The sequence below is a fragment of the Schizophyllum commune genome, assembly GCF_000143185.2.
Source record: "Schizophyllum commune H4-8 unplaced genomic scaffold SCHCOscaffold_2, whole genome shotgun sequence".
Taxonomy (NCBI): Eukaryota; Fungi; Basidiomycota; class Agaricomycetes; order Agaricales; family Schizophyllaceae; genus Schizophyllum; species Schizophyllum commune.
Window position 1 is genome coordinate 443479 of NW_026089539.1, and position 11593 is coordinate 455071.

The 11593-nt window shown below is 55.6% G+C and overlaps 4 protein-coding genes across 4 annotated transcripts; 3 read left to right on the forward strand and 1 right to left on the reverse strand.

The window, feature by feature from the left end:
• Nucleotides 1-159: 159 nt before the first annotated feature.
• On the forward strand, nt 160-1260 carry SCHCODRAFT_02487098 (uncharacterized protein; the record flags this gene model as incomplete). Its single annotated transcript, XM_003038925.1, has 6 exons — nt 160-188; nt 235-328; nt 385-580; nt 642-800; nt 941-1171; nt 1217-1260. 6 exons carry the CDS (start codon nt 160-162, stop codon nt 1258-1260), a joined length of 753 nt encoding a protein of 250 aa, XP_003038971.1.
• Nucleotides 1261-1943: 683 nt separating this feature from the next.
• Nucleotides 1944-2878, forward strand: SCHCODRAFT_01338102 (uncharacterized protein; the record flags this gene model as incomplete). The annotated part of the gene is made up of 2 exons (XM_050341468.1): nt 1944-2417; nt 2613-2878. A coding segment is annotated over one exon (474 nt), but the record flags the coding sequence as incomplete, so codon positions are not given.
• A 242-nt stretch (nt 2879-3120) lies between these two features.
• SCHCODRAFT_01178532 (uncharacterized protein) lies at nt 3121-7767 on the reverse strand. Its single transcript, XM_050341184.1, has 13 exons — nt 7483-7767; nt 6872-7438; nt 6728-6823; nt 6447-6530; nt 6299-6396; nt 5797-6077; nt 5284-5744; nt 5107-5235; nt 4947-5053; nt 4768-4898; nt 4329-4618; nt 3569-4204; nt 3121-3519 (listed from the first exon to the last, which is right to left on the reverse strand). Exons 1-13 carry the CDS (start codon nt 7728-7730, stop codon nt 3138-3140), a joined length of 3510 nt encoding a protein of 1169 aa, XP_050202011.1. The 5' UTR covers nt 7731-7767; the 3' UTR covers nt 3121-3137.
• A 1083-nt stretch (nt 7768-8850) lies between these two features.
• Nucleotides 8851-9849, forward strand: SCHCODRAFT_02683795 (uncharacterized protein; the record flags this gene model as incomplete). The annotated part of the gene is made up of 4 exons (XM_003038924.1): nt 8851-8948; nt 8995-9099; nt 9152-9466; nt 9516-9849. The coding sequence occupies 4 exons, from the start codon at nt 8851-8853 to the stop codon at nt 9847-9849; spliced, it is 852 nt and encodes a 283-aa protein (XP_003038970.1).
• Between the last annotated feature and the right edge of the window lie 1744 nt (nt 9850-11593).

An 11593-nucleotide genomic window follows, 5' to 3' on the forward strand; every position in this document is an offset into this window, starting at 1 on the left:
ATCACGAGGTTCTCACGGTTGACCTAAAAGCTTCCGATTCACGTTTGGCGACGCTACTCACGCGTTTGTTCAGAGGTAAAGTGAGAGCATTGTGTCCGTCTATCTCCTCATTTGAAGGCTGATTTTTTTAGCAATATACAGCGCATATACCCACAAAATATGGCCCATGAACCGCGCATCGTAATTTTGTGCGTGGCTTACTGACCGGCTCATATAACGATGTCGTCAATGTAGCTTACTCGGCTGTCGTGCACCTAGTGGAGACTCGTATAGCGTCTCCGCCGAATGTGAGGTCGACGAAGACGAGCGTCCGGATGGCAAGACATGGGTAAGTCTATGACGCGGGGAATGGTTGTCGATTAGCAGGCGCTGACAAGCTTGTAGGTCGACCACGTCCCCGAGTACCTCGACATATCAGTACAGCAGATTCAGAACTTCTCAACGCCTGGGGCATCCACAGAAGAAGACCTCGACGAACAACTAGCCCGATTCAGCAACCTCAATCAAAGTGGTGGCCGTCTCGCCTTATCCTCAGCGACCTACGGTTCGCCTCTCTCCGCCTTTAACCTCCTTACGCATGGTTGATGCGCCTTTTGACTCTTCTCTCAGTCCTGTACTTCGCCTTCTGACTCTCCTCCCAGTCCTCTTCTTCGGCATCAACGACTGCGGGCAAAACACCGCAGACAGGCTCGGCCCTATCGTTGACAAGGTCATTGACGCCGCACAAAGTCTGTACACAAAGTTCGGGGCGAGGAACTTTGTCTTCGTGGACGTGCCGCCAACGGACCGGGCACCCGCAGGTGCGCCTTGTCGCCTTCTCGCTAATCTCACCTAATGCTTCCCCATTCTAACCGTTCTAATCTCGCACCCTTCCCACTCACGCGCCGCACGCCCCCACCTCCCCCATTCACATGCAATCTACTTACGGGTATCCTTATAGCGGTCCGAATGGAGTGCGGGGATACCGTTCAAGGCCGTGTGAACGCCTGGAACGACCATTTGCGCGCGAAGGTCACCGAATGGACATCAGAAACTCAGGCAAAGACGACCCTCTTCTCCTCGCATGAAGTCATAACTGGCATCCTTGACGAGCCTGAGAAGTACGAATTTTCGAAGGAGGATGTGGCGAAGGAGGGCGGGGAGATCTGGGTGGATGACCTGCACAAGGGGGGTGCGGAAATTTAATAATTTACACGGGGTCTACACATCGATACAGGTCGTATCTGCACTGGAGTACCCGGGGGCATTACTTACGCGTAGCTTTCGGGGCATTAATCATTAATGTGCGAAAAGTTTGTGCTCTGGAGTAACGGCCTGCTTGAAGGGAGCGCGCGACCATGCGATCGCCATCAACCGTCCTGAGGCGTTGCCACCGCTCGTCGCTGTCCTCTCCTCACCAGCCTCGGTTCTTTGAACAAATACTCGCATAGGTATGGCGGCGATGAATACATCTACACATATAAGTACCAATAAAATGCTGACCCTGGTGGGCCAGGCGTATCGAAGAAGAGCCTCGTTGGACGCGCAAACGACTGAACATCCACGGCTCAGAGCACCCTCGCTTCTCCCTCGCGCCGTTGTCGTACTGGGACCACCGATCTCTGCTGCTGAAGTGATACCCGTATGAGAAGTCTTGCAGGATGGAAGGCAAATAAGGGGTCACAAAGCGCAGCGGAGACAGGCGCTCGCAGGTGTTGAGAGGACTGTCCCTAGGACTATACCTTTATACCCTATGATCACTGGGGGTCGTATTACATTGTCCACACTGATTATAGTCCAGCGGTGGTAGGGCCTATTCCTTTATGATCACGGCTTGTTCCGGGTCGTGAGATACGTTGGGAAATGCCTGGCTTTGATGGGGGGATTTGATGGGTGCCCCGGCCGGGTGGACTTGGGGTTGAATTGATGGCAGGGGCCGCCGTCGCGCGCACAGCCACCGCTGCCTTCCCTCCGCCTTCCATTGCACCCTCCGCTCTGCCCACCTCGGACATTCGTCTCGCCTTCTCCACTACCTCTCGTCACGGCTGCCCGTCATTCCATCCCTTTACGCCTGCCCACCGCCCGCCCCGCCGTCAGCGCTCTGGCTACGTGCTTCACCCTCGTCATCGTCCGCGTCGTTGCCGACGCCTCATCGCTGTATTGATCGTCGCGCGGCCGCAACACCACGAGCAACCAAAGCGAACGACAATGGCAAGATAGCCCCCAACCCTCTCCTACGTCCTCGTTATCCGTCCCGCCGCGCGACACTGGCGCAAAATTCACGCGTTCCCAACGCGGTCCTGAACTTCCACCCCACGAAGCGCGATGTTCTGCGTATGATCGTCCCGCATGTCTTCCTCGAGAGCGCACCTGCGAGGAGCGTCCTCGTGCGGCAGGCGGGGTGTCCGCTGGAGGCCCATCCTGGCTACAGCCATTGATGCGGCTGGCTGCGGCGCAATACAACACGGGGGCTCACAGCGCGATTCAATAGCCTGCGCCCTCATGCACGCAAGAGCACTCTAGTACGACATGAAGCGACCTTCATGGGGCGCCCGCCGGGGGCATGCGTATATCGTGCGTGTTCATCTGTACTTTGGTATGCAGGCAGCTAACGCCTGCGCATATACCTATAGATCGCTCGTATCCCGTCTCATCATTTCTTTATCTGTATCGTTGTTGTAGTATGTCTCGTACTCTTCGTTACCGCTGCGCCCCTCTCACATGTCGTCATTGTATACGTTTCCTCTCTCGATCAGTCCCCCAACGCGCTAGGTTCAGTCGTTGCTCGTCCCTCATCCCGTATGCCCTTTTCCTCTGCAATGTATCATATACTACCATAGAGAAGACTTGACGAAGGATAGTGTCCTGTCTAATGTACCACGGCCAAATATTATTTGCCGAACTTACAACGAAAAATCTGCAAGTCCGAGTGCGTGGTGTATGCTAGCCGATCTTTGAGCTTCGACTTAGATGTGGTTTCTCTGCAGGCCTGACATTGCAACTCGAGATGGTATACCTACCAGACAGGTGGATAGATAGAATACACGATAACCATAGAGCAAGCCAGTAGATACACAAGATGCAAAAGCTTAGAAAACATGACATGAACGACATGAACTAGTATAATAATCAGACGAGCGGCAACAACACTCCGTAACCTACTCCTGGGGCCGGGCTTTGAAGGTCTTGACAAGCTTGGTGCGGTCACGTAGTGCACGCGCAGGACCGGCATCGACAGCGGAGGCGATGTCAGCAGAGGGTGTTGACAGATCGGCGGACGGGATGTCGACGGACGGCACGAGCTCGGCTGAGAGGGTAGTCGGGCGGCGCTTCGTCTGTCCACCACCATCAAGAGATGCCTTGCGTTTCTTCGCAGCCTTGCCAGTGAGTGCTGTGCGCGTATGGGATGTTTTGCCGATGCTGGCCTTACGCGAGCGCTTCGAGGGCTCCGAGAGACCATTTGAAGTGTCGAGATCTTGATGTGCGCGCTTCTTGGAGGAAGCCGTACCGTCGCCGTCCTTGGTAGTAGCGCGAAGGGTCCTAGATCGAAGTAAGCTTACTATGTGCAGGTAGCAGCTGGGCGACATACCGTGTTCGCTTGCGTGCCACCTTCTCAAAGCCAGGTGTGCGCATCATGAGCGCGAGGATATCACCAAAGTCCCGAACGGCGGAGTCCCACTCTATCCACCGCTCCAACGACGTGCAATGGCCGCCACCTAAGTTCACGGCACCTCCCCACCAGAACAGCATCATCAAGGCTTGGATGAGACCGTCCTTCCCACAGCACTTGTCCAGGCCATCCCAATCCTCCATGCCTCCCACGAGGTCCTCGAACTGCTCGATGGGGAGGAGCTTGTCCTCTGGGAGACGCCGTGCAGGTTGCACTGCTTCCCACCAAAGCCAGTACTTGCGGGAGTACTGGGCAACGTCGTCGATGCCAATCAGCTGCTCGTAGGAACGCCCAAGCTTCTCCCAGTGCAGATAGGCCGAGGGTCGTAGGCTCCCAGCTATGAGACGGCGGTCATCGCTGATGAGAGGGAAGCCAAAGGAGCCTTCGAGCTGAAGGAAGGCTTGGACGGCGTCAGCGAAGCTCGTTCCCCAATGGCGTCCTTGCATGAAGGCCGCGAATGCGTCCCGGATGTGGAGCGGCCACTGATTGGTGGAGGTGGTCGACCAGACGACATGTGCGTCGCCTTCAATGAAGTCCGCGATGCCGAAGGCAATGCTATCACCATCTCGTTGTGGTGCGCAAGCGGCCGGTGGAGGATTAGGTGCCGGCGACGTGCGAGGGGATGAAGGCGCGCGAGAGGCGGACTTCGGCAGTGATGCACGAGGAAGCGACTGCGCACGAGAAGGCGATGGTGCATGATGAGGGGTAGGCGCGCAAGAGGGCGATGGCGCACAGGAAGGAGATGGCGCGCGAGAGGGTGATGGCACGCGAGGAGGCGAAGGTGCCGGAGAAGTGGACTGGAGCGGCAACGTGCGAGTAGGCGACAACGTGCGCGTAAGAGGCGGTGTACGAAGGGCAGAACGCGCGGGAGACGGTGGCGGTGTACAAGCCGAAGATGGCGGATGGAGAGAGGGTTTGCGAGGGGGCGGCGCACGAGTGAGAGTCCGACCACGATGAGAGGACTCTGATCTGGGCGTAAGCGATGATGGCGGGGGTGAGCGTCGGCGAGATAGCGTCGTGAGCGACCGCTCCCTGGACTGGGAGCGCGACGCAGAGGTGGGACGCTGAGGCTGCCTGCCACGTTGAAGCCGACTTAATGGCTGGCGGGGTGGGCTCACAGAGGCCGCGCGTGATGATTGCGGCTGTTGGGAGGGACTCCGGATACGCGAGGTCGTGCCAGAGGTGGTGGCGAGTGTGGAGACCGTGTTGTTCAGATGGTTGATAGCACGCTTTGCGCGCTCCTGCTTGGCTGTGTTATGTTAGTCCAGGGTCAAATCAACGAGCAAGAGGTACTCACAGAACACCTGCTCCCCAAACCCTATCAACGACCGCTCGGTGAGGGCATATCCTTGCCGGTCAAAATCGAACCACTGTATGCCGCCAGGTAACTCGCCGGAGTGTATACTGCAAACTCTCGTGAGCATGCTGGGATAATACAGCGAGCAGCAGGTACATACCTGACCATCCCGATCGCACCACCCTCTTCAGGTAATGGTCCAACGAGCAGAACCACACATAGCATGCCCAGCTTAGCAGCAAAGGCATCTGCGGTAGGCTGGATGTACACCGCCGCATTGTCAATAGCCCTGCATAGCGTCAGCAGAGGATAGTCTAGAAAAGGGAGGTACACGTACCTCTGGTAATCCTGCGGAGTACGCAGGACGACTGGCCCCGATGGCGCCTGAGCTGCTGCTTCGCGCGCCGCTCGCTTGGCCTCCTTCTCCTGATCGTGTGCGAGAGTGACGAGGGCCCGAAACGACTCAGACTCTCGTTCCCAGCACTCGTTGGTTATGCGGGTGCGTATGGCGACCTCGGCGGGCTCCTCGTCGGTGCAGATAGGAACGCCGGCCTCCTTCCAGGCCTTGCATTTTGCTGCCCACTCCGCCTGGGCAGCTGCCCAGACAGGCTCGAAAGTAGCCTTGACGCGTGTGGTGTAGTGATGCGATGAGTAGTAATGTGTGATGCGGAGGTTGGCGGGCGTCTTTGTCGGTGCGGTGGTCGCGACGTGCGAGTCCAGGATCTTGGTAATGTCGACCTCGTCCGCCTCTGCCTTGGTGATGCGTTGCTCCTCATCGCGAAACCACTGGCTGATCCGCTGCGCGAGCGTCAGCTATTCCCTCGCACCGTAGATGAATGAGTGAACGTACAGTACGCAGTGAATCGGTGTATACAGTACGAAGCAGACACTCCTCGGGACTGTACGTGGTGTGGTCGATCTCGTCGCCGGTAGGGTCGGGATCGTCTATGTCCTCCTCGAGGTCGGTCGTGACGTCGAAGTACATGCCGTACTTAGCGATGAATGCGCAGACGACGTGGTCGTAGAAGGGTCCGCGCTTGCGCCTCGACAGACACGACCACTGAGGGAAGAATCGCAGCATGAACACGCGCTTCGTCCCCAGCGCCCAAGGTGTTCGACCGCGAACATGGGCTGTTGGGTCGTCGGCAGCCTTCTTCCGTTTGCCTGGCATGGCTATGCTGGGTACGGGTGCGACGATTCGAGGGAGAGCTGTTGGTTGCTCCGAACGTCGGTGTACTATACTATACAGTGCTGTCATGCATCGCGCTTGATCGTCGATTGCCACAAAAATGATCTGAGAGTGTATCAGCCTGTCAACATTGTTCGTTTTCCTGCTCGGTGCATGCACTTACCGGTACAAACTGCTTCTGGCTCGACAGACTTGCCCTTCCGCCGTGCTCGTCGCACCACGCTGCATGATTCGTGCAGTATATCCCTGCTTCGTGAGCCCCTTTGACGGTTCATGAGTACTGACTCCGTGTTTTACAGTGCGGAACGTACCTTATTACAGCTATAGGCGATTTGTCGCCGGATAGCTGTTGACCTTCTTGCAGGCTGAAGACCTCGTGTGCCTCTAGAATTCCCCTGAACACAAATCTTCAGGCGGAATGTGGCCAAGCGATGGCTTCCTCGCGACCTAGAAGTTCTTGTTAGGTCCAAGACAAGGAACTTCGTAGACGAAGATGGATGAAGGAAACTCGGTACGGTTTCATGATGTAGTTACGCACGAGGGAGTTCTACATGCAGAAGATGACATACGTACAGAAAGCTCGATTGCTTACACTTCGAAGAGATAGTCGACGGCTTGCGCCAAGCCTGAATGGCTGCGAGAGATAAAAACCTCCCCATGTTCCTCCAGTAGCTGCTCCGCGCGCTTGCTGAGAAGCTGTAAGTATAAACACACTGAAAGGAGCGCGGAGACGTACGGACTGCTCGTCACTACGCCACCTTCGGGAGTTGCACCCCTTGAAGCAAAGAGAAGCTTCTGCGGAGTCTTCAGGCCGCGGATAGGAGCGGAACTAGGCGCGCGTATCGCGGGAATTGGAGAAGATTCAGCGGCTGCGCCCCAAGGCGCACGCGTTGCGGTGGGGGTGACAGGCGACAGATCTCGCGATGGCTGGTGAAGGGGTGTTGCTGAGCGCAGCACCGGTTTGACGACCGGAGACGCAAGACGTGTGGATGATCCATCCCTGGTCGTATCCCGAGTAGGTGCAGCCGAGCGGGACTTGCCCGATGATGTGGGAGCTGTTTGCGAGACAGAAGTTGACGATGAGAATGAGGAGGAAGCGGTGAGAAGAGGAGGGCAAGACGTTGTTGGAGCGGACGGGGAAATGCTGCGAGCGAGCCAATCGTCGATGGCCTTCGGCGGGGTGTGCGAGTGCAGGGCGAGTCGGCACATGTTCTGCCATGAGCTAACGCAGGCTCGCCACGAAGTACGCTGCAGGACCTTCGGCTTTGGGTTGATGCCTTGCAGCGACCATCCTAGGTCGTCCCTGAAAGTAGTTAGCCAAAGCCTGAATGCGTGGGATGAACGCACTTGTCGATATAAACACCGCCACCGTGATGCTCGTCTGCGAGAACAAGAAAGTATGTTGTGAATTCAGGATTGTCGCGAATGTCGTGGTGCTCGAGACTTGCATGGAATTTTGGGTTACAGAGGCCGGGGCCCGGGTGCACATCGTTGAGATTCACGGCAAGGCAGGCCGTGATGAACCCTGGAGAGTGGTATCCTGCATCGTCTTCATCCTCTACCACCTCCGCTTCGACTTTCTGGGATTTCAGCATGTAGTAGGCGATGCAGCGACGCTTAACGAGGTTGGTGGAGACATCGTGTAGTCCAACGCGTGCGGATCAGTTCTTGATCAGCATCAATAAACAAGAACAATCACTGGACTTAGCACCGCAAACGCGATCCATCAAAGCAATGCTCCGAGTCTGCATACATGACTAGGAATTCTCGTGGCCTGAAAACTAGATATATACAATCCGAAGAGTGACTGGATACTACTCAGAAAGTTTGCAGATGCCCTTGCAGTTTTCGACGTTGGTGTGTACGCAACACTGGGTAAAGTCCATCTCGAGGATTGTGTCGCACACTTGAACGTCGTCTTGCCTTTTTCGTCTCATAGAGAAACCAAAAATCGGTCAAATGCAGAGTACATATACCTTACAGGGATGCCACAGATGACGGCTATTTAATGGTATACTTTTCAGGGACGGACTGGATATTCCCGCCATGTCCGAGCGTTTGTTATGCACCGTGCGACATATTCTGGAATATTTGTGTACTAGCGACATGTGCTATTCACAACCGCTTACCTGAATATGTGAAGTTTACATGATTTTGAGCTTGTAGCACTATTTTGTGAGCATTTAGCAGTATCATTGAACGGTGTAGACACCTGTGAACATAAAATAGGTATATGTTCGGCCAGCTATAGTTCTGTTCATGTGAAGATTTAGATCCCGAGAATGACATTGTATGGCAATAGCAATCTTTGCTTGAAATTAACATACTTTTGGAAAGCTACCGACGCAGCTATGGTACCTAACTCTCCCTGCCAATCCAGGATAATGTTATATGAATAACTTGGTGCTCGCTGCGAAGGAAGCGACTGAAATTTCTGTCAATGCTCTGATATACTTGCTACAGAGGTTGAGCTGGTTTTCCTTGCAGCTGAGCGCGTGGAATGATCATAGTTGAACATCGGCCACATTGGACCTACAAGGTCCCCCAGTGATCCCGTGACTGCTCCTCTTGCCCAAAGGGCATCAAATCCACGCGGCACGCTTCCTTCCCTCATCTGGCGTTCACGGATCTCCGCTCTGTCTCCCTCATCCGCCCGTAGAAAAGAACTGCAATGCCGACTTCAAAGGGCGTCGCTTCCCATCCTTTTCTTCGACTATGGACCGCCGAACCCCGGACTTTGTCGACAGAATTCCCCTCACCGTCAAGCAAGCACTCGACAACGACTTGATCAACGTGGACCAAGAGAATTTCCTGTGAGCGCCCCTCAACATGTAGTGAAACCCTCTGACACAGCCGCAGACTCGACTTCATTCTACGGATCTTCAAGGATAGCGAGGCAGAGATCACGCTCGGTCCCTTTCGTGAAGATGTTGTCGAGAAGGGCTTGACTCAAGCGGAAAGACTGTGCGTCGCGCCATACCCTACAACGTAGCTCGGACTTACTGACTTGTCGCAGCGCATACAAGCTCTCGAAGATCCTTCCCGACTATGTTCCCATGCCTTGGGCCGTCAAGTACTCCTGGGACAACATATACCGGCGCGATCTCAAGCTCATCAATAACCCCGGACTTTTCTATCCAGAGGACCCAGCATCGGTTCCGCGTGCACCTCGTCATGTCCGAGTGGAGCCAGGCCGCAAGCAGGGGGGCGCATGCGCACGCCAGTACGGGCGATCGTGGCCGCTGAGGGCGTTCGAGTCCGATGTACAGCTTGGGAGGGTAGATGTGAATGAGGTTGCTGCGCTCTCCCGTATCGTGCCTGAGCGAGGACGGTGCGTTCATCCTCATCTTCATCTCTTCAACATACTCACTTGCCTCCAGTACTTACCAGTTCGACGAGCTCTTCCCACCCGGGGTTTTCCCGGGTGAAGTTGTAGGCGCGTGCTGCGGGTACCACCGGGACAAGAGCCTCAAAACGTTGGAGGCCTTCATCATCAAGCCCAGCGGCCGTCGCGCCTCACGCCCGTCCAAGGCAACTACAACTCGTCCCCCAACACCCAAGCTTAAGGATGCGAACATGAAGTCGTTCATCACGATCATAGCACGTCCGCAACGCGCTCCGCGTCCCCCAGCTCCTCCTGTCCTAGTCAAGACTTACACCGCCTCCAAGCTCACCACGTACTTTGTGTGTGTTGGCCGCCAGTCACCTATCTAGTACACGCTCGCGAGTTCTTGTTGTTTACCTTGATGTGCATACTAGCTTACAGGAAATACACACGTCTCTGCATTCTTTTCGAGCTCAGTATGTCTAGGAAGGATCCTGGCTGACTATAAGGGACCCCGTCGCTCCGACTTTACACCCATGTTGTTGACCCACACGTGCTTGCGGACTTGTCACATGTGACTGGACGCGTCGCGGGCCGTGCCAACCACGCCTCCCAGTGTCCTTCCTCCAAGCATCCACTTTAGATAGCTATGAGCAGGCCCCACACGTCGCATAAGCGAAAAGCAGTCTCCCCGCCTCGACTACATCGACACCAACCTAACAAGGCCACACGAACAACCGTCTCTGCCGATCAACGTCGCATCCTCTCGCATTCCCATCATCTCTTAGCGACGTCGACTCGCACTGACCCGTCGGTACACCCACCCTCGCATGCTGTTGAGCCCGAAGCCAACCCTCCACTCCTCCCGGACGATTTGTTCTTTCGTACTTATAATGAGAACGAAAACGAAACCATCATCATTTGCGATGTTCCACCTGCACGGAAGCGGTACCAGGTGCGTGGAAGGTCATGCTCTCGCCCTTCGAGTTTTACTCACAAGATACCCAGGACGACCCTGTTGGATCGTTTAAACCACTGGCGCAGGAGTATCTGGATGAGGTTTCACGATGGAACTCTCGCGGCCATCGAAGCTACATCGAAAAGTGCCGCGAGTGTGACGACCCCACTCCTCGTTTCCGGTGCAGAGACGAATGCATGGGCCATTGGCTATTCTGCCAGCCCTGTATTCTGCGCCGTCACGCGTATACTCCCCTCCACTGGATAGAGGTCCGTCGCGCGTGCTATGCCGCTTTTAGCATGCTTCTAACAGACCATCAGGAGTGGCTTCCAAGCCAGCAATTTTTCGCTCGCACAACTCTGAAAGATCTGGGGCTTCGTGTCATGCTGAACCACCCGCCTGGCGAGCATTGCCTCTTGAAAGCCGCAGCCGATAAGGACTTTGTCGTTATACATCTCAATGGAATCCATAACGTGGCTGTCGACTTCTGTCACTGTCCCCAGGGTCGGCACGTAGAGCACCGTCAACAACTGATGCGCAACGGGTGGTGGCCGGCAACCACAACTTCGCCGCAGACTTGCGCTACCGTCGCCTGTCTCAGAAACTTTGGCAAGATCAATGCGTTGAGCAAGGTGGCCGTCTCGGAGTATTTCAAAGCAATGCAGCATCTTAGCGGAAACGGCGATAGCAAGATCCCGGTGAGTGCTCCGTGTTCGATGTGTTTGCTCGCCGCTCACAGCTTCCGGTATAGGACAAGCGCCGCCAATTCATGAATATCGTTCGCCAGCAGCGGCATGTTGATCTCCTGCAACGAGGTGGTCGCGCACATGCGGAAGACGGTGTCGCGTCGACGCAGCAGGGACAGCTCGCGCTCGGATGCCCCGCCTGTCCTCAGCCGGGGCGGAATCTACCGTCCGACTGGGAGACTGCCCAAGGCGACAAGAGGTACGTACGAGTATCACCTGCGTCCTCACTGTCTAACCCGCGCACATTCAGTTTCCTCTACAAGCTGTTCATTGGTGGGGTAGTAACTCTAAGGTACTATCTCACCGTTTGTTGGGATGCGTTTCCCGCCGGGTTTTCAGAACGACTTTCGGGTGAGCCGGACTTTGATCCGAATTCCTTCGGCCGACTCCCCTGGTTCGCGTCATCGTCGTCATCGACATCCCCCTTCT